Source organism: Balearica regulorum, chromosome 1 (genome assembly GCF_011004875.1).
Source record: "Balearica regulorum gibbericeps isolate bBalReg1 chromosome 1, bBalReg1.pri, whole genome shotgun sequence".
Lineage (NCBI taxonomy): Eukaryota > Metazoa > Chordata > Aves > Gruiformes > Gruidae > Balearica > Balearica regulorum.
Window position 1 is genome coordinate 113,404,249 of NC_046184.1, and position 22,457 is coordinate 113,426,705.

General features: G+C 44.5%; 1 protein-coding gene across 2 annotated transcripts in view; it reads right to left on the reverse strand.

Moving 5' to 3' along the window:
• The window catches only part of APP (amyloid beta precursor protein), a 231,715-nt gene extending 216,667 nt beyond the window's left edge, over positions 1-15,048 (reverse strand). The window contains exon 1 of one of the 2 annotated variants that reach the window (XM_075770028.1): positions 14,807-15,048. In XM_075770028.1, coding sequence (XP_075626143.1) covers positions 14,807-14,863 — 57 coding nt within the window. In that variant the 5' untranslated portion in view covers positions 14,864-15,048. The remainder of the gene's footprint in view (positions 1-14,806) is intronic. The other variant, XM_075770018.1, reaches the window with a different exon arrangement.
• Positions 15,049-22,457: the final 7,409 nt, after the last annotated feature.

A 22,457-nucleotide genomic window follows, 5' to 3' on the forward strand; every position in this document is an offset into this window, starting at 1 on the left:
AGCCTACTCTTTGGTCCAGCATCACTTCCCCAGGAGAAGGGAATCGGTAGACACTTGTCCACCCCCACTTCAGAAGAACATCTTAAGAGCTAAGCTTCATTAAGAGAAAATTGTTTCCTTCTGATATCTCAGAAAAATTATCTGTGTGGGAACTGCATGTGCTCATACGGGGAGAAGGGAAAACAACAATCCGAGTCAAGTACACCCACACAGTATCACAAACAAAAAATTAAAGCAGGATGGCAGAAACGCCATCCCTGCAGAGGGCTCAAGAGAGGCACCTCTGGAAGACAGTCATGGCAGGTAGCAGAAACCCATGGTTCACACAGCAGCTTCGAGGATGAGGACCAAAGAAGAGAGGCAGAAACTGAGAAGCAGAGGTGGCAGGTGTAGCAGTGACGGTGCGGAGGACACGCCAAGCAGACCAAACACAAGTTAGTAAGACTTTCCAGCACCAAAGCCAAGACAGGCATATACTGAGCATCACCTTTCCTAGCAGTAATTATTGCAAGCAAAGCATGTAATTTTAATGCATCTTTCCCATCTCCTCCCATCATTAAGAACTGGGAAGAGAGAGAAATCCACCCTGAGACATAGGTGTGTCTGCTAGCCCAGCATTAACAAAATATTTGTTGTATGTGTACCTTCAAGTACAACTGGGTTACCTATTTCCAACAGTTTAGACAAACAAACCCATCCTCTAACTCAGCATTAGTTCTGCAGGTAACTCCAGCTACTAAATATGTCAGTGGGGGAAAAGATGCTAAAGATTTAGATCCATGGAAAAAAACCCCAAACAGTAACAACCACCATTACATAAAAGCATAATTTTTATTGCAAAGAAATAAACAAACCTGTGTGTATAACAAATGCAGTATTTATACCTACATCTACAAATTTAAACCAGCCTATTTCCTCACACAAGTCTTAGCATCCCTTGCATTAGCATAGAAACCAACTACAAAATTAAAAAATAACTGGGATAGTAGAGCCTCACTGAGATGATGCACTCTTATTCCGAATGACAAGCTCTCCTTCATTAATATTGCGTTCTTAGCTATGTCTAAACAAAATTCCACTTTTCCAACACTCCTGTGGGTATGCTGTAAGTGAACAATTTCTCAAAAAAAATCCCAGCTGCCTGTTGCAAGTGCCAACAATCCAGCAATTAGAATAAGCATTTCTGAACACCTAATCAAAACAATGCAAGCTGTAGAACTGCATTATTTACTCTGTTCTGCAAACACAAATTCATAACCAGAGTGCTGCTTTTGAAAACAAAGCCATTATATCCTTTCCATTTCTTAGGGTTTTTTTTTTAAAAGGTATATTGAAAATCATGCAATTAACTTGTCAACTGTTGGTTTACAAACCACTTGCCCATTATTGTGATTTATAGGAGAATCCAGCTTGCAAGCTTAAACCAAATCTAGGCATTGCACATAACTAACACTACATACTGTACATAAAACTGGCTGAGACCGAAAAACAAAAAGACCAACAACATTTACTATTCTGGGCATCAGAAACCCTTTTTAATACAATACATGTGATCCAATAAAGACAGGATGATCAGTCTGGGAAATTTCCAGAATATTTTTAAAGTATGTCAGAGAGGGAGCTACCAAGAGTTGGAGGAAAAAAAAAAAAAAAAAAGAATAAAACAAAACAAAGGCAAAGACAAAACCGAAAAACTCCACCCAAAAAGAATACCACCAAACCAAAATTCATGGCTTCATTTGACTGGTTTGTTTAGGGTTTTTTCAATTAAGAAACTTTTAAAGTATCATTTCAGGTCTGAGAGAAAAATACAGAGGGGGGAAAGTTTCTAAACAGACTAAACCAAACTACTAGCACAGATTTGTACAAATATGTTTACAAAGACATACAAAGTTTCAGTTTAACTTTGTAGGTGCTCAGCCCCTACTTCATTTCTAGGCTCCTTGTATCTTCTGTTCTCGACACTCAGCTTTACAGACTACAGAGATAAGCAGCTCTGAAAGACATAAGGGTGTAGCCAGAATACCAAACTTGCAATTAGTGATACCCACCCCCTCCCCACCTCCAATTTAAACAAAGTCTCCAAAGTAACATTTCTAGAAACAATAAACAATATTTTAAAGGAAGTTCTTCAGAAAGGTGTGCCTTCCCCAGTTTTCTGAAGGAAAAGGTAAAAATCCTACATAGCAAAACATCTCTTACAGACTTAAAGAGCCACATCCCAACAGGGCAGGCAGGCTACCCACAGCCTGTGTGCTGTTCTCGCCCCAGATATGTTTTCTCCCTTTAAAGCACAAGCAGAATGACAAAGGGGATGCGGCACACAGAATTCAAAACCTTCGATGTTCTCGACATTGTATTAATTCAGATGCCGTTAAGTGATTTGACTACACAGGACTGAAAACGCAGAGACGCTTCCCAAAGGAATTTTTATGTGCTTTTTTATGACGTGTAATTGAAGTCATGGGAAGAGTTGGCTAAAAATACTCCCCCTTTATTTTCTGATCATTTTGACTCCACAAAAACATCAGTTCTGGATTACTGCACCACCTGGTTTAGCAAGAAAACTTGCTATCTTACAACTTACACTATTAATTCAAACAAAGCAGTAGCAGGTTGAATCTGCAAGGAACACGTTACCCAAAACCTATAGGCATTTTAATTAGGAAGTGCTAAGCCACCCAAAGATTAATTAGTAACTGTAAGGCTTTCTCCCTGCTCTTCCACTTGATTCTTACAAGAGATTCCCTAGTTTTCCAAAAACACTAAGTTGTTTATTGCCTCTTCCCATCAACTCAGGAAAAGCGTTCAGTCTGGTTTTTACCCAACACACACCACAGAGCAGCACAAAAAGTCCTCCCGTCTTCCTTCCCTTGCGGATGGCCTTCAGGCAGACCAGCAGCTCAGCTGCTGACAGGATTAAAAGCAGCCTTGGAATTAGGAAGCCAAGGACACCATACGCTTCTCAAAGACAGACAGCTAGAGTGAGAATTGGGGAGGGGGATTCTTTGGGGTGCTTTTTGCCCTTTTTTTTTTTTTTTTTAACTCTTATACTACATTGTTTCTCCTGAAACCAGAATTGAAACTGTTAGAGCAAGACAAAAGCAGCTGCATACCAAAAAAGACCTGACTGAGACAGCACTGACCTGAAGACAAATCTAACAAGAATTACAAAAGAGCTTATTGACTGCACAGTAAATAAGAACAGGAATTTTTATTTGTGTGGAAGACCCCCAAAAGGCCCTCAAGCCCTGGAGGGACCAGACGGCTCCTGACAACCCCCCCAGGAGAGCTGCAGAGAATAGCCCCAGTGCCCTGCAAGGGCACCTCAGAGGTCTAATGCCACTAAGAACACAAATGATACTTTGATGGAGCAGTGAGATAAACACAGACCCACAAATACTTCAGTTTTCTTTTGTCTCCCCGGACAAGCTCATACCTTGCCAGAAGCCTAATTCCAGGGATAGCTGCTGGCAGCCCAGGCAAGGGAACCGTACAGAAATTTAACTTGGAGATTTCTGATGCACCACGTTCCACACTTTTTAAATATTTTCCTTACCAAAATTATTCCCTGTAATTAAAAAAACTGTAAGCAATGGGTGTACACGAAGTCTGCACTCCAGCTTAAACACAGCTTTCCCCAAAGGCTCACATGGCCTTTTACACCAGCCTCAGCTGTTACAGAAGCACTTGGGAGCTATCGCTCCTAAGATACATTATTTAGTGACCATCCTCCCAAGGTTTTTTCTTTTGCAGGCTCAGTCATTTAAAAAATGAGAACACTTGAAAATGCATAAGTACTCCTTATCTACTAAGGCCATTTACAACTGGAGCCAACTCCGTAAAAACTCTTTCTTTCTTTCTTTCTTTAAATTTTCTGTTTCAGAGAACGATAAAGAGAAGCTGAGCTGAATGCATGGAGCAGAGACAACCGCAAGCACATACAATCCAAAGTTGCTCCACGCTACCCAGCAGCAGGGGATGTATGTCCAACCAGCCCAGCCCGCCGGTGGCCAGCTCTAGGGTCTTTTCTTTCAGCAGGACTGATAACAAAAAATCCAAACCAAACCTTTTAAAGGGTTCGGAAAACTTAACATATCGCTCACTTCTTATCAAAACTTAACACTAAGAACAGACACTCTCCAACTGTTTCCTTGAACAGTTCTGCAAATACTAATGCATTTTTATCTGTGAAATCCCAAACCATACTAAGCAGTCACAACTGTTAAGTCACAACAGGTTTTAAAATAAATAAATCAAGTTTAAGGCTTAATTATGTTTTGATAACACCAAAACTCATATCCTAAAATCAACAAGCAAATAGCTTATGCTGTATTTGCAAGCAGTATTATTGCCTACAAAACTTCGTATGAGCAGACACCACTGTATTCCCCTCAGAGTATGTGTTTAAAGGCACTGGGAACTTCCCGTGGGTACAGGATTTAAATCCCAGGATTTAAATCCCAGGATTTGAACACAGAACATCTGATCTGACCTCCTGCACATCACAGGCAGGATCACATTTCTCCTGCTTACCACAATGAAGCCCAACATCTTGTATTTACCTCCTTGGAAAATTAGTTGAGCAGCCTTCACATCTGGAGGCAAAAAAATGTATTTCCCTTCTCAGTTTGCCCCGAGCCTGTACTGTAAAAAAACATGTCCCTGGTTTCCTATCTGAATGCCTTCCAGACAGCAGTACTTGGCATGCCTTTCCTTGCCCAGTATTTCCTCTTTGTGCAGGCAGCTAAGGCACTGTTCAATCTTCCTTTTGATTAATTACACAGATTGTCTTTCTCATCTGGTTTTACCTCCAGAGCTGGAACTATTTTTTTTCTTTTTTAATTTTTTAAAATTACCTCTATCCATCAGAACCACTAATTCCTGCCCCAGCCCTCTCTTCCCTGAGCCCTTCTCAGAAGGATGGGCTCAGCTCCCCAAAACCACACAACAAGCTAACCTCAAATCCATGCTGGGTTTACCTAAATTTGCCATACAGCAAAGCCTCGCTGCTCAGTCACAGCGTGACGAGGGGGCAGAGGTGTGGGCAGCAGAGGAGCCCAGGGCAGGGGGGGAGCCATGCGGAGCACAAAGTGGGTGCCCCTGGCTTCACCCAAGACTAACCCTTCCCATGGCCCACTTTCCATATGGGCTCCAGGCCTCTACATCCCTCTTTAAAATGAGGGGGCCACTTAATGACCAGCCTCAGTGTCAAATACCGGTTTTACAGCAACAAGAAGAAAACTCAGCCTCTTACCTGCTACTGTCGAGTCTCACAAGTCAATAGCACCATATAAATCACATTTCGTCTTTCTGCTTATTAAGGAGTACATAACAGCCTTTTGTTACTCAGAAGTTTTCTTTTAAGTGACAGATTAATTAAAGCTTTCTTCCTCTTATCAGTTAAGAGATACAATTTCCTTAAAACACATTACAAACATTTATGCACACATTTATATTCAAGCATGCGCAGCCCCACTCAAATGAAAGGGGCCAGTTAAGATGAGCTGGGCAACATATGTCAGCCTCAATTTTTAGAGCCTGCATCTTGACCTTCAGTATTTTTGCCCATTGCCCAGAGAGGTTTTGTTAGATTCATACAGGAACTTACTAGTTTAGAATTTGTATTGTAGCTATATATTAACCTAAAGCTGTTTGACAAATCCTAATTCTCATTTAAATACATTTTCAGAAATAGTTTGGACTGTGATTTCAAAGTAAAATGCTTTGATTTAATTGTACGTGCCTGGTTATCAGAGATTACATTTTCTCTCAAAGCTCAGCTGTTCACGGGATTTTCTTACAAACACCTTCAGAAAGGCGTTAGCTCCTCTGCCCGAAGGAAAGTCCCTCCATAATCAGAGCAGGGACTAACAAAGCCTGTCAGCCACGGCGAGCCAGCAGCTCCGTGCATGGTGCCAATGCTTGCTACCAAGGCGGATCAATACCATAACACCCCCGGCCCGACCACCATCACAGGTGTCTACCTCTCTCTTGCCAACCCCTCCCATCCTGGCTGTTCACCAAAATTAAACAGTTTGTGGCCCAAGTAGGCAAGTGCTGATTTTTAGAGATGTGGCCTCAGCCTGGATTCAAACAGGCATGAGATACTAGCAGTGAAAGATGAAACACTGCACCTCAACAGCTCAGAGATGGCATCACGACTATGAAGAACACTCCCCACATGGAAAAGGAGGAACTGGCTTTTCACACATTAAAGCTAGCAGGAAAAAGAAAGACTCCCCACAACTTATATTATTCACTATGAGAAATGAAAGAAGACAATACCAAAGTAGAAACGAATCTAAACAAAAGTGAAAGAGACTGCCAGTTCCCATGTCCCCTTGGGGACCTTCAGAAGTCTTCAAAACTCTCTCAAACACTCACATCTATTCTGGGTCCCTTATTTGCTCTTTGACTTTTTAGGCCTTACAACTTCCCTTCTCACTCTCCTGCATAAAATTTAAACAAGGAATTCTAGATTTGAGGGGTTTATTGTTTTACCTTTTTTTTTTTTTATGTAAAGCTGACATTCTCATGATAAATCATATTCTTCTGGACACTGGGATTACAGACAAGTTCTCATCTGCAAGTTGCTTGCAATGAAGTTCTAGGAGCTAAGCAACACTGAAAGAAGGACAAGTCAAGCGTTCCAAAATCCTCAGTTTAAAAAGTGTGTTGTTAAGCAACTTCAGGTCAATATTACCCTTCTAAGACTTAACGGCAGAGAGAACTGGCAAAAGGAAACAGTGACAAAATTAGGATGCTGAAAGATGTGTCATGAAAAGCAATGTTATTCCACTTCATAGTAAAGAGAACTGGGCAGAGGACAGATGAGGCACACATAGCAGAGCTGCAGAAGAATATCAAAACAACCCAGGAGCTAAACGCATGCTACAGGTCTAGATGCTTACTAACGCTATGCATGTACAAAACTCCCTCATATTCGTACTGTAAGTGCTCAAACTACCATCAATCAACATTTACATCCACTGCCTTTTTATTGCATTAAGTTTTCTTCTCTTCCTCAGTTTACCTTCCCCTAGATAATACTATATTTTTCACTGTTTACACAAACAAATATGCAGGCATTATATGGGACATGTATTAAAAAAAGAGCTTTTTTCCAAGAAAAAACCCAAAACCCTAGAAGTCATGACTCAGTTTATGAGGAGCTTTGAAAATTAACTACAACAGAATCAAACCTTTAACATCAAAAAAAAAAAAAAAATCTATCTCCCCATGTTTTCAGGTTAGACATAGAGAACAAATGTAGTTTTTCGAGTTACCTTCCAAATGATGAGAAAGTAGAATGCAATAAAACTACAGTATCAGCTCAGTACTCCATATTCCACATCCAAAACTCCAGCTAGTAATACATTTCCGTAACTAAGCATAGAAAGAAGTTATAGTTTTGGGAAAAAAAAAAAAAAAAAAACCCACCACCACAGCTATCATGGTATCTGACAAAGCTGGTGGGGAAAAAAAAAAAAATCAGCTGTTTGCACAGACCATAATTTAGAGAAAAATCAATTTTACAGGGTCAGAGCTTCAGAATGAGCAATCTCTACTTTAAAAATGTGCTGATAAGGTAAGAGAAGGTTTGCTGCAGGCACAAAGACAATCCAATAGCATGACAAGGAGATTGGAAATAACTCCAAAATCCTGCTCATCTCTATTTTTTTTTTTTTTTGTATGTGTGTCCATTGGATACTACTTTTAAATTTTGGAGGTGGATGAGGAAGCAATTTTCACCTTCACCACAAGAAAAAAAAAAGTATATTTCAAATCTATTAGCACCAAATAACTATTAACTAAATTTGAGCTGTGTGCATGTCAAGTCCTGTTTCATAGTTTCAAAAACCTCAAAGTCCAATGTTAATACAGATCCCAAACAATATAGGATTTTGCTCACTCTCCCCCTAGTCCCCATCTTGAACTCCTAGTAGACAGGTGCTTTGTTTTACTAATTGCAATTCCAAACAGAAATTACATAAATCATACAAACTGCCATACTGGATCACACTGGTAGCCTGCTCTGAAAAGGAGCAATTTGTAATTGCCTTTACTAACAGGTACGACCAGTTTTGCCCCATTCCTATCCTATGTTATCTGTTGTGGTTGAATAGATAAGCTTTACTCTAGGGGGAAGACAGACCAGAAAAGGATGAACAGGGAATTCCTATCTGGATTAGCTGAAAATGGGTCAGTGGGATCTGAATGGAGTCATCCATCCCTGAAGGCATCTCCTTGTGGGTTTTTGCCTTTCGCAGTGACTTGACACTAACTTTTAACAATTGGGAACCAAAGAGGGGTCAGCTGTGAAAAGACCGTTCTGTGCCCTGCTGCAGGTCACCAGAGGGAGGCAAAGGGACTAACACCTTAATTAAATGCTATTACATCAACTTCAGCAAATGTTGTTTCAGAGGTCAGCGCTCTTGCCCAAAGAAGCTGTCTGCTCTTTTAGCTGGGCCAGTTTGACTGCTCGTGGCCATTTTCTGACTCAGGTCTCTGAAGCATCTGCCAGATGCTGACACCTACCAAAAAAGCCACAGCTCATTTCTTTCAACATGGCACTCAATCATAAAACCAGCCTAGAGAGGGGTCAGAGAGCTGACAAGGCTGACCTTACAGAGTGGTGGCCACTGGTGGAAGCAGGAAAAGCAGCTTTCAGCACCAGCTCCTGAGCTAGGTCTGGTCCAGCCAAACAGCAGTGTTTGACTACTGCCTGAAAAGAGCAGCCAGGTTACAAAACCACAAAGCACACCGCCTCACGTGCTCCTCTGCTTAAAGCCTGGCTGTCCCATGACCCGTGAAATGACACCAGTTGACCAGAAGGTTTGCTTCTTTTGGAAAGCCTTGTAAATCACTGCAATCTACACTTCTCCATTAATATTAAGCCCACTTGTCCTCTAATATTAACTCCTCAAGAGAAGATTAAGTTCTCCTGAACTTGCTAAGAGGACTATCAATACGGTAAGTCAGACATCCTGCTTCTCAGCTGAAGAAGTCACAGCACTTAAAAAGTTGTTACACTGGGAGTTGCAGTAAAGAAACCAGCAATACCCATATCTAGATGATTTCTGCTGTTTCTATTAATCCATGCAGGGCAAGAAACCTGCAACACACAATTGTGGAATAGCAGTGTCCTTACCATCAGTAGCTGGTTTAAGGTTTTCCACCCTCATAAAAAGCACCACTTATTTTAATATCTTTACATTCACACACCAAGATGTGCTTGTCATCTGGAAAGCACGTTTTGTGAGCCATGGAAAGACACTGGCATTAGTTAGACACTGCTGAGTGTACTGTCCTTACTCGTATTTCCATCATGTGAAATTTTGTTTTGTAATTACTTGAATCATTGTTAAGTATTTGTTCTGCCACAGGAGCTTGAGGAGTGGTGGTTTGTTGAGGGGGTTTTTTGTTGTTTAATAAACACTTATATATATAAACACTTACTAACTGGCTGTCATCCAAACTCATCCCCTTGAACAGAGCCATTATCCCCATTTATTTTGTTTGTCTTTTGTTACATGACTAAATTCTCAGAAGGAAAGGTAGGTATTTTTGGTAACTGGAGGCATCTCCAGAGCCTTTGGAATCTACAGCAGAGCGCAAGATTTAATAGTCAGGTAGCTCTCTAAAAGTTTTTTTTAATCCAAGTGAATTAAAAAAAGACAACAGAACCAATGTCATATTACAGTCAAGGGCATAAAACTGACTTATTTAGGGCTGAAGACTCAAAACCACACACCAGCCATTACTGGCTGATATTCTCAGCTGGTTTGGTATCACCAAAAGGGATGGAGAATGTGTTTTAAACACCTCAGCAGTAGGTATTTCTGAAGTACAGTCAGGGAAGGAGGGCAGGTTCCAGATCAAGTTGTGAGAACAAGGGCTCATCAGACCAACTTCATTCAGTTTTAAACAAAAAGAAAAATAAAAAAAAACAACAACAAAAAAACTGGTCAGTGCAAAGAAGAAAAGTTTTGATTTCTCTTAAGAGGAGTCCTTTGTTTCCAAATTATTCCAGGTTGAAGCTCATTATCAAGATTGCTCTTGGCAATCCTCAGCCTGGCAGCAACTGTCCTAAACTCTCATCTGCAAGAGCATGCTCCAACAATTAACCAAGCTTACAGAAAGTCATTCAGTATTTTTTCAATTTGCTTTACTTTTAATCTTCTTACACCACAGGATTTTTTCCGAAATCCCCCGAATTTAAATCCAATAACACACAGCTCTAGACTTATGTGTTAAAACCACACAGACAGCTCACCTAACAACTTCAATGAACCTATTACCATATATAAACCCAATTATATTTCTATCAGTAGTAGTCTAGAACTCCATCTCTTCATTGCCTGGATATAAGGAGGTATGTAAATGACTACTGGTTTAATATAGCCTGTACACTAATATAATGTATATACACACATATATGCATATGGTGATTTTAATGTCAGACATTAAATATGCAAATATTTGGTATTTCAATATATATTTGAATATATTATACTGACACATTAGGTGATTTTAATGTATTATGTGTATGCATACATATGTATACATATACATGGCCATTTGACAGACATTAAAATTTTTTCATTAAACACAAACACAATTTTTTCAACTCCTGATTGTTACTTTTTTTTTTTTTTTAAAAAAAAGATATGACAGATGTCAAAATGACATTGATACAGAGTATTCCGGATTAAAGACGTAAATTAAGCCTAGAGATACTACCTTAAAAACAAACAAGTAACAGCTTGGAGCTATGTTTCAAGCCAGAAGCAAACCAACTAAACCGTAGATGGAGCAGCCTGCCCAGCCAGGTTGCACAGGCTCTGTCCTTGGAGCTCCATTTTCAAGACCCAACTGCAGAAAGCGCTGAGCATCCTGGTCTGATCCTAAAGCTGCCCTGCTTTGGGCAGGGGGTGGACCAGAGACCTCCTGAGGGATCCTGCGATCCTATCTACTAATTTCTTGGCCAAGTCTCCACACTCAGCAGCTTGTGTTAATTATTTTACTGAGTCACTAAAAAAAAAAAATTATCCTGCCCAGAAAAACAGCTGCCAATTCATCAAGCAATCACATGAAGGTACCACGCTCTTGAGCTATTTTGCTAAGTTTTGTATTGGAAAAGGACTGCCAATTAAAAGAAATCATCATACCTTTTCTTCATACAACTTACAAACGAAACTGTTTATTATCCTTTACAGTTTTATTAAACACATGCAAAGAGAAAGTCATGAAAAGCCATCAAAGACGATTTGTATTTCTTGTAGGTTTGCCATACAATTCAACACTGATCAATTAAAACTGACTAGGAAAGATCACTTGCATCTGTCACACAAACAGCTCATGGAAAAAAAATTTAAAAATATCAAAATCTTGTCAGTTCCCTCATGTTTTCATACATGTTTTGTGAAGAAGCACAGCAGCTGATGACATTTTTCCCAGAAAACGCATTTGAAGAGAACGCGAGTCTCAAAATTGTCTGTTGCTCATTAATCCAAGAAAAGACAATTGGTGAGCGATGGAGAAGCTCCTTTTCTACTCCTCTACCTTGTCCATGGGAGTGCCAAGGATCCCGATGGCTCACCAGAACCGCCAGTGCCTGCCCTGCCCCGCTCACCCACGCAGCTGCCCACCCCAACACTGCAGCATTTTAAAGAGGAAGTTCAAAAATGGATCCTTCAACAAATGCAAAACCTCTGCCAGGGAAACTCAGGAACAGAACGGACGGAAACGGAACTAGAAGTTTGTAATGGAAGCAAAGGAAAGGCTTCGTTCCCCTTCCCACATTACAAAGTCATTTCTAAAGGTCTGCTTGAAAACTAAACAATGAAGAAAAAAATAAAAAAAGCTGTCAGGCAACAGACTTTTTGCCAAGTAACCTTCTGAGGGCCAGCTTGTATGGTATGGATGTCTTCACAACTTGATTTCAGTCAGCTGGTAGAAGAATCTTGCTTATAAACATGGAGCTAGAGCAGCAAGCAGAACAGGCATGGCAGAAATCCTGATAACCTCAGTGTGACAACTGGAAGAAATCTTGATTTATAAGCCAGGATCATTCATGCAAATTCCCAAGGATAGTTACTGTCTGTTGTATTTGTCTACTGAAATCAGACAATTAATGGGAAGAGATTAAATGGAAAAACTGAGGAATACGGCAGTTTTGCAAATTATGAGATTTCTTGGCCAATGGATTCCCTAACCCCAGTAAGTGTGATTCACATGAATGGCAGAAGGAACATGCTAAGCAACCACCACATCACCAGAGCATCACTAATGAACAGTCCTTTAAAGATGCATAAATTAATATTTATCTATGTGTAATTTTAGAAAGGAATTCTTCATGTGTAATATAGAAAGAATTTGTTCCGTTTGTGCTTTCCCTCTTCCTTATACCATTCCCCGTGAAAGCAAAGTACAGGTCCTTTGCTGCTTTCCAGAAATAATTTGTTAAAATGGCAGGAAAAATATTTCATTTCAGAAAGAGATCTAAAGAGAATCTAATTCAAATATCAAAATTTCACACTTTAGCATATGAAGACAGTTCAAGCGTGGTAAATGCACACATGCAATTCCTATTATGAAATATTTTAATGTTATAAAACCAGTCACTTTTTCAAAATATCAACCTGAGAGTATCAAGACTGCCAAATGCCTGATCGCCAAAAACCAGAAGTTAAAACCTACCCCACTATCAAACATTAAAATAAAAAAAGATAAACGCAAAACCGCAAATGTTCATATGGAATGACAAAAAAAAAGATCAAAAGCTTCTGCAGAAACATCAGCGCCCATTTAAGCAAGTGTTTTGAGGCAAAGGATGCCTCTGAAAATTCTGGATATCACTAAGGCAGACACCATTGCAGAGGTCTCTGAATACAGACTCTTCCCCCAAACGGTTTTGGTGCAAAATCCAAGCCCCCTTTCTTGCAAGCACCTTTTCAGTGGTAATACCTACACCCCCCTCTGTAAGGCTAGGGCTACAGGGACCCAACAGAAATGCCCATCCCTCTGTGGTCTATCCTGAAGCACAGTCTCAATCATAACCCCTCATTTTTTCACTTCAGCTATGCACCCAAGGCAGAAATTTCCTTCTGTTGTATTTAGACAACAAATGGTCACATCAAGCTGATAAAAACCCAAATGAGTTTTGTAACTGGAAGCTTTAAATCTCTGAGCATCTTTAAAACTGCTCGGCTTGATATACGCTGCTCAACGTTGGCCAGATCACGCCTGGAAGCGAGCGGCTGTGGCTAGCAGCCTCGGCAGCAGGGCTGGGATGGAGAGCCGTCTCCTCGCACCCGCGGGGCACCGGGGTCCCTCCAGAGAAGGGCACCTGAGCCGCTGGCCTGCATCCCCCTACCCAAGGAGGAGCGCCAAGCTTCAGGCTCTGCTTTTAGGCTAAATGTCAGCATTCGCCTCACACACCCCCCCCCCCTTGGCAGAAGAGGGAGTTAATACCAGAGGAGGACACACAAGCTGTGGTCTCAAGGCCAAGGTCTGGCAACCAAGGACCGAAGGAGACCAGGAGACAACTCTTCCCTCCCGCACCATTTTTTTTTTTTTTTTGAGGAGGGAGGGGGAGCACCGACACCCAGTCCTGTCGGCTCCTCCTTTGAGGTTCGGACTTGCGCAGCCCCACCTGAGTCCTCCCGACTCCCCCAGACCCGGCGGGAGCCGCGGTGCGCTCACCGCCCCCGGCCGGAGGGGTGTACGGGGGACCCCTCCCACCCGCAGCCCCACCCAGAGGGGACCCGGCGGAGGGTGCCGCCGGGACGGAGGCGGGAGGAGCCGCCCCCGGGGAGGGCAGGGGCGGCCGCGGAGGGGCGCGGGCTGCTGGCGGCCGCAGCGCGCACGGCGGCGCCTCTCTGCTGCACTGCAGAGGCGCCATCTTCTCGCGCTTCCGCGCCGCTCGCCACCGGCCCGCCCGCGGGGGGGGCACGGCACGGCACCGGCCGCCGCCCCCTCCCCACGCACCCCCCGCGGGCGCCGCCTTCCCGCCCCCGCAGGGCTGCTGCGCCAGACCGCGGGGAGCTCCCCGCCGCCGCCCCACGCACCTGCGTGTGGGTGCGCGACAGGGGAAGCGCTGTCCTGCGCTACTCCGGCTGCACTCCCGCCGGGGACGGTGGTGCTCGCCGCCCGGCTCCGCACCTCCAGCCTCCGCCCCGCGGGCGGAATGCCGCCGGGCCTCCTGCTCCCCCTCCCGCAACGCGCCCCCCCGCAGGGAAAGTTTTCATTCCCCAGCACCCGGCGGAGCCTGCGCCCCACCGGACGCGCTCGGCCGTCCCCCGCCCTGCCCGCCGGCGGCGCCGCCGCCCCTCCCCACGGACCCCCGCCACCGCCGCCCGCCCGCCCGCCGCGCCAGACGGCTCCGCGGGCGGCGGCTGAAGTTAACGGGGAAGCGCCCCGGCGGCGGCAGCAACCGGATCAGCGAAGGGAACCGGCCCCTGTGGCAGGAACGGCCCCAGCCGCTCGCGGCTCGCCGCGGACACGCGTGGCGGGGGACGTCCGTCCCGGCGGCTACCAACCCGCCTCCTCCTCGCCGCCTCCGCCACCCCCCGACTCGCCGCCCCGCTCAGCGGGAGCAGTCCTATTGTTCGGCGGCGGGAGGGCGACCGCAGGCAGGGAAGGAGTTCCCCGCCGCCCGGCTGCGTGACGGGCGCCGGCGACCCCCCGCCCGCCCCGCCCGAGCCCACGCCGCAGGGGCGGCTGCGGGCAGACAAAGCCTCGGGGAAGCGGAGGAGGACGGCGGGCAAGCCCCCGCCCGGCCGCCCCCTGCCCCGCTTACCTCGAGAGCCCGAGCGGCGCCGGAGGCCAGCAGCAGGAGGGCTAAGTGGGGCAGCATCGCGGAGGGGGGGGAGGGAGGAAGGGAAGGAGGGAGGCCGGCGAGATGCGGCGGGGTCCGGCTGTAAATCCGCGGGGCCGCGCCGCTGCCGGGAAGAGCGACTGAGCTGCGGCGGCACCAGCCGAGCGCCGCGGCGGGGCCGGTCAGCTGATGGCCCGGCCCGCCCCCGAGCGGGCGGTGCGGCCCTGCCCGGCCCGGCCCTCCCCGCCCGGCGGAGACCCCTAGCGGCGGCGCAGCGCCGGCGGCCCGGGCGCGGCTGGTCGCCTGCCGCGGTGGCGGCGGTCCGGCTCGCCCTTTCTCCTCGTCGTCCCTGCGCGACCACCGCGGGGATAGGCCCGAGCAGCGAGGCGGCTCCTCTCACCCGGGCCGGGCGGCTCGGTGCGGCCTTGGGCCGGCTCCCAGGCCAGCCTTAAACCGGTGACAGGGTTGCCCTCGTAGGGGTGGTTCGCAGCTGCAGCACCCGTCTCCTCCTCGGCCCCTCGGGCACCATCGACATCGGTGTCCAAATTCACCTCACCGCCCGGCCTGCCGCTGCGGGAGGCCTCTGTGTCCGCAGGAGCCCCGAGGCCTCGATGTGCCATGGCCCCTCTGAAGCGTTGTGTACAGCAGTGCTGACATCGTTGCAGGGTGTTCACAAAAAACACCCTAAACCCAAACATGTATGTGATTTAAAGGCTATTTAACAAATTCTGCCTTTTCTGGCAAGGTTGCACACCAACCTGGGGTCTTTCTGGGTGGAGGTGATGAGTAAGCATGGCTGCTATCCATGGGGCTGGCACACCGGTGCACGCTCCCGAAGCCTGAGCCTCCCGCTGACCCTCCTGCCTGTGGCCCCGCCGTATTCCTTTGCTCACTCCTAACTGCAAGATCAATGCGGAATTTGTGGGAGTGCTATTGATAACGAAGGCATGCGGGAACATCAGCAGAGATGAGGCTTATGGCAGTTGCGAGGAAGAAATCAAATTAAAATGGAGGGCTTTGCCAAATCGCTTGTAATCAGGAGGCCAAAGCAAACTTACTTTCTCGACTTCTCGGTGGCAATTGAGACAATTGTAACACTTGGGATGGTAAACCTGTAAGGAGAGCTAAAAATGAGTGTTAGGAGAGTTTCATTTGAAACAGCTGCTACTGTAGCCAAAATTCAGCGTGACACAGCCTGACCCATCCTGCCTCTGACCTGCGGGCTCCGTGGCAGCATCTCTGCTCCCACCAAGGCTCCCAAGGCAGCAGCTAATAGACCCACCCCGTAACGGGGACATCCAGCCCGGCGGCGTAAGGGGCAGGTGGTGGAGGTCTCCCCGCCGCGCGGCTGGGTAACAGGTGCCGGGGGCTGCATTGTCCTCACTGCTGCTCTTACCCTCGTTTTCTTTTGAGCTCAGAGCTGAAATCCACTGAGGCTGAAGCACGCAGAGGGGTGCTTACCCTGCAAGAGCGACCTGTGCTGCTGCGTCAGGCAGGCGGTAACGTGCAGTGAGGGACCCCAGTGCCTTAGACCTTAGCGCGTTACACCCTCACAGCCAGGCCCTAGAGTCGGAAGGCCATTCTCACGCAAACATGCATCTTCTTATACAAATGGATGAAGTGGCGATGTATGACGGCTTTGGGGAATTGCTCAAGTCACGCTTACCGAATTTGAGATCTCTCTGACAGGCACATAACAGATGAAGCCCCTCTCTCCCCCCCCCACCCAAACATAAAGATGTGAAGTATATCCAGCAAGTGCAATTAGTTGGTGCTTTTAATAAACACACACCCGTGACACAACACAACCTGTAAAGTAAAATGAGTTAAACAGCAACAATGGCAGGCTTAGCTATAATAATTTAATACTGTTATCTGCTTGTTTGGTTAATGATCACGTGGCTTTGAGGGGTTAGGGAAGGATTTGCTGTGCAAGTGTTTCCAACCAGTTGGCTTCTAAATTCAGTCATTGGAAAGGCAGCGCCATGGTTGCAAATAAGCAACATCCTGCTAAAACTGATGGAGGTTATTCAAAAACAATTCTTTCCAGAAACAATGGAGGCAATCAGAAGGAAGCTCTTTGCAAGTTCTGGGGAATAAATAAAAAAAAAAAAAAAAAAAAAAAGGCTTCCAGATGGGGTGGATGGAAGACCAAAATAGATTCATGTAGCCCATTTATTAAAAGTTGGCTTGGTAGTTCTTTGTAATCACTTTCTTCCTAATGCTAAAATCAAACAGTATTTCAACTGCTGCTTCTCTGGATGAGCCAAGCATGCTTCTTTCTTCGTGGAGAGCAGGCAGACAGGCTTGAGGTCCCTTTTGCCTGTCACTAGGAGTGGGGGAGACCCATGGGATTGCACACCTTGGAGTAGAGGAGGGAAGGCTCAAGTGAAAAGATGGGGAAAAGTCAAAGGTACAAGACGACTTCTGTGAGACAGGTGTTTCCATTTGCAGCCAGTAAAAGCCAGTGACAATGTACAAAAAACAGTGGCAATATTTGCTAAGATTTCATGAAGTTAGCCACTCTGAAAGGTCATAACTGAAGATTTTTGAAAGCTGGCTGCAAGGTCTACAAAATTTGGAGATAACCTGCTGATGGGAAAAAAAAGAGATTGTGTCCTGTTTTCCACTCTCTCTCTTCTTTCAGGATCTGTATAGAAGACCTGATACACTTTTTTCCTTGCTTTCTCTACCTGTCATCTTGGTATAGAAATTCAGTCTCACCAGATCTTGGAAGCTATCATAGCTGGAGGACAACGAAGCCCACTACCACCTCACAACAGGGCAAACAATGGAAATCGTCTCCCCAAAGAAGAAGACAGCACAGGTTAGATCACAAAATTATAGGGCTTACATTCGAATCTAATAAAATACTTTCAGCAAATAATCCCAAGCTGTGTTCAGATGTGATTTTCCCTTTAATTGCTGAGCTTTGTTATTCAGTCTTAATGTGATAACTTTCAAAGTGACGACGAAGCATCCATGTCAAGTTTCATTTTTTGGCCACTTCTGTGCTCTGCCTGTGTATCTTTGTGTGTAAATGATGTCTACTATTATTTTACAGCCTTTTCATTTTAATATATTACGTATATGGAAACATTGTTCAGCCGTACAGTTTCTCATTGAACACTCATGCAGCAAGTGGACCTTATCCACAAATGCTGATATTACTCTGCAGTAGGCAATAAAACACCTCAGCCTGCTTCAGAACCTAAAGAATTTCTGTGGTTAATATGGTTATTTCACTTCACCTATCTTTTGTTGCCACACTTACCAACGCAGCACGTTGTTGAGTCACATGTATATTTTGTCCTAGAAAAGAGTCTGTGTTTTTGGTGGAGAGATGGAAATTTTTAAACTCTCCACCCCCCCCCCCCCACCCCCCTCCCAAAATAATAGCTAATTGAAGGTGTTTGCTGGGGAAAACAAAAGCAGTATTGCAACCCTTGGAACAGTCTTCAGTTACTTTTAAGCAATAAATCTCCCCTTGATGCTCTCATGGATTTCTCAGCAGAGTTGTAACAGGGGAACTCGTACGTGGTTTCTGAAAGGGGACAGGAAGCCTGTGGCACAGACACAACGATGGCATTGCCAAATATCTCCCAATATGTGCAAGTAGTTTTATAGAATACATGGAAATTACCAATGTTCACTGAATTTCTGATCATGGAGGCTTATTTCATTCACACCAACAAAATCAGTGTTATTAGCCCAATTGTCAGCTGTATTTGTGTTAGGGATGATTCCTCAGACAGATTCTTTTGGTACAATGCTACAGCCAGTGCTTTCACAGAGATGATGTCTCCATTTGTTCTCAAGTCTGAGGAGAGGGCTCCAAGTTGGCAAACTTGAGTTTTGGTCCGGACTTTGATGCTGACTCACTGTCTCCTTCTGGCATCGCTTCGCTTCAGTGCTCACCATTTTCTTTCCTGGGGATACTACTGTTTCCCTGCCTTTGTGATTCATGTAGGGAACAGAACAAAGCACTAGGGTTAGTATTTCTGAATGAACCTCTGCAAGTTAAAGACTCGGATCCTACTGAGCTGGCATCTTCTGTGTTAGTCCCAGTTAAGGAGTTTTTCTGTACTCTGAAAACTGCTACAGCGTAAATTACCAGATTTATTTCAGACAACTCCAGGAGGAATTTGTATTTTCGAATAGCACAGAATTAATTTTAATGGAAAACCTTTAGTTTTTATGCTACACTTTGAACCACTGCAGGTATAATTAATCTGCTCACTGTCATGCAAGTGTCCTCTAGAGACATTTTTTTTTTCCTTTGGAGTCAGCCTGCAGCCCTGAGAAAGAGGCTCTCTAAATATTAATCCAAAATAGGAAGAGAGAGATTGTACCTAATCAACCCTACACAAGTACGTGCTGTTAGCAACAACAATGGGTGCGGATATGATTTCAAATAGTGAACAGTTGATCCTTGTCTGAATTCTGCAAAGCACCTTCAGTTTTTGGCTCTTACAGATGCAGTACACAGTTAGGTAGCCAGTAGCCATAGCGACCTACTCACATGCAAATGATTTGTTCTGCATAGCACAGGAGTATTAAGAGTTGATGATATCTACTGGAGCAGGTACACAATACAAATGGCAGAGCCAAGCAAATAATGAAATCATAGTCCAAAACCCCAGGAGTGCTCAGCCAAGGAAATGAAACAGATATGCGAACAACAGTAATTGCTCCAGTGATTAGGATGTGAACATACACGGACATCACTCCGTACCAAACAAATATGGTGTTATTATGGCTCCTCCCTTTGTTGACAGAAGCTGTTGTTGCTTGCTGATGGTGTCAGTAAAGAGGACATCTTCAGGATGCCTGCTACTTCATTTGATACTGTACCCCTGGTTTTGTTTACCCAATTACTACATAATGCAAACATTCCTCACAGAATCAGGGTTTAACATTTATTCTTTTTTTTTTTTTTTTTTTTTTTCCACTGCGTGCACTGAATATTTTTGGCCTCATGTGGTCAATTTACTAGTAAAGTATTGGAGGTGCAAGCTTTCTAGCAGTGTTTTTCCTCCCAGTCCTATGTGCAAACAATTCAATACCAACATGCTTCTCCCAACAAATACAAATGTCACCCTACCGTACAACAGGCCAATTTCTTTTCAGGCAAGTCATGTTTGGTGTTGCTCAGAGAACAATCAGCATTTCCAAATGATTAAAGCAAACCCTTGAGAGCATCTAACTCCACAGAAACTCCAGAGCAACTATGCAAATAACATTCAGCTATTTGCACCCCTGTAACTGAAAGTTATGATGGGCTTTTTCCATGTTATGAAGGCCTCCACATGAGGTGGTTATGGTCCTCTTGGCCTCTTTTCAGCAGCTTGTTCTACTATGATTTGTCCTCGCAGATAAAACAGCATTGCAGTTTGTGGTGTGAAAATCCCAAATCATCAATATTTAACAAAAATAGAGGCAACTAACAGGATGTCTTTGATTTCTTTCAATGTCTGAGTGTACTAGTAAGCTTTTTTCGCACTATTTGAAAGTCATTAAGTCTTTTTTTTCCTCTTAAATATTTACTTCTATTTTCATCCCATCCTGTGTTTCCCCGATGCTTTGCCCTTGTCTCCACAGACACAGCTCTCCAGAGCTTTGTCCATGTCGGGTTTCCCTCCACAGGATCTAGCTCTTCTGTAGCTCTGCCCAGAGCTGTCCTGCTGTCTGACATCTGTTCAGCCCTGCCCAAACACCAGGAATCCCTGAACAATCCTCTCAGCTTTCAGGCTCTTGTTACCTTCTCTCCATAGTATGAGATTGAACATCTTATTTAATATCTATTAATACACACCTTATTTCCCTTACAGACTTTGTACATGACAGAAGGGTGCTGCTGTTAAATCAACCAACTGTACTTGGAGGTAGTGAAGTTACTAAAGAAAAATCTTGGTATTTTTGAATCAGCTTCCACTTTTTCCAAGCCACCCAAGCTTTCCATGGATGCCTGAATGGACCTCAAGATAAAAAAGAGGTTGCTAGCTGGGCAAAAGGAGCTGTCTGTACAAAGTTAGACATGGTGCTTTGTTTCAACACTGTCTTGGAACTCAAAAAGTAGAAACAAGAAATCTAGCAGATAGTGTGTGTATGTATATATATATACATAAAATATATCTTAGATTCTGAGTTCAGTTGACTGGAGACATTTGTACAGAATGAGAAAATACATTGTTATTTTGATTCTTTCAGCATGGTGTCTCAACTCCTAAAATACCCACTTAATTGCTAACACAACAGGTTGGGATGCTCAAAGACCCATCCTACGACCTCTTGCTAGAAATACCATGCTCGACTTGACTTTGGAAGTCCCAGCTAGTTTGCAATAGTGAAATTAAACCCAATAAATTTAAGAACAGTAGCAGACACCACTTAATACAGAACAGCTGTTTGTCAAGAAACTTTAAGAAAAGCATCCCCATTCTTGCTTTTAGGAGGCTTAACTCACCACATAATTTCCTTTCCTCAACTGAGAAAAAACATAGTAGCTTTTCTGAAGGCTGCGAAAATCTGAAGCAGTCAACAGAAACTGTTCAGAGAAAGTGAAGTCTGAGGCCTTTATGTTATAAAATGACAAATTCAGTCGGAACACAACTCCACCAATACTCAGCAGGAGACAAGGAAGTCTCTCGAGCCATAAGCCCGCACTTCAAATGTGGACAAAAAGCACCCAATCCAAGAAACCGTTACATGGATGCAATGACTTCAGCAGCAGCGGGGTGTGTAGGTGCCAGAGGTTTCTGTCTCTTCACTCCCTATGCAGCCATTTGAAAGACTAAAAGCATTACCTGAAAGACTGCAGCTCCAGCTGGAGGGTTGGAAATGGGAGCTATAAACAACGGTGATGCTGCTGTAGCCCCAGATGCTCTCTCTGTAAGCGGCTGGGGCTTTCACTCTGACAACTGCATCGCCCTCCCCAGCGCCGGTACGTTTGCATTCCCAGTGCCATGCTGCAGCAGCATTTGTGGTGGGAGGAGTAGGAGGCAGAGGCTAAAGTGTGCATCTGAAACTCTCTTAGCTCGCTGTTTGTAAATTCATATTAGGAGACTGTGAAAGAATGTCACAGAGTAGCCTCTGCAGTGCCTATATGTGCAAGGTTGTTATTAAAGAGGAAACAAAGTGGAAAGAAAAAAGAAATCTCCCTTCATCCCTATTACCAAAATCTGGTAGTTTTTTCAAGATCTGCGGTTCAAGCCAAGTGGTGGACCTGAAAATAAAGGAAACATTTGTTTTAAATTAAAAGTACTGCTTCTTTTTGGCTTCCTGTATTTTTACATGCTGCAGAGATTGCTAATGCCTCCTATGGTTATCATCCAGAAGTAAATTTATTTTGCAGAATAAAATGTAAGAAGGGGGAAGAGGAGGAAGCTTCAAAATATTACCTCCTATGCTGAGTCCTATTACGGACCCTCCCCGCAGCTATAATTCACATTTGCCAGGCAAGCTGACTCAGTGTCCTCAGAAATTCGCATGCAACAGTGGAACGTGAGGCATTTTCTCATATATTAGCTGGTGCTCAAAATGATGTGTCCAGGCTAATATGCACACATGAGAAAGTACAGATCAGATTGCCTGGTGAGACAGTTGATATTGTTCTGGGACAAGGACTCGTATC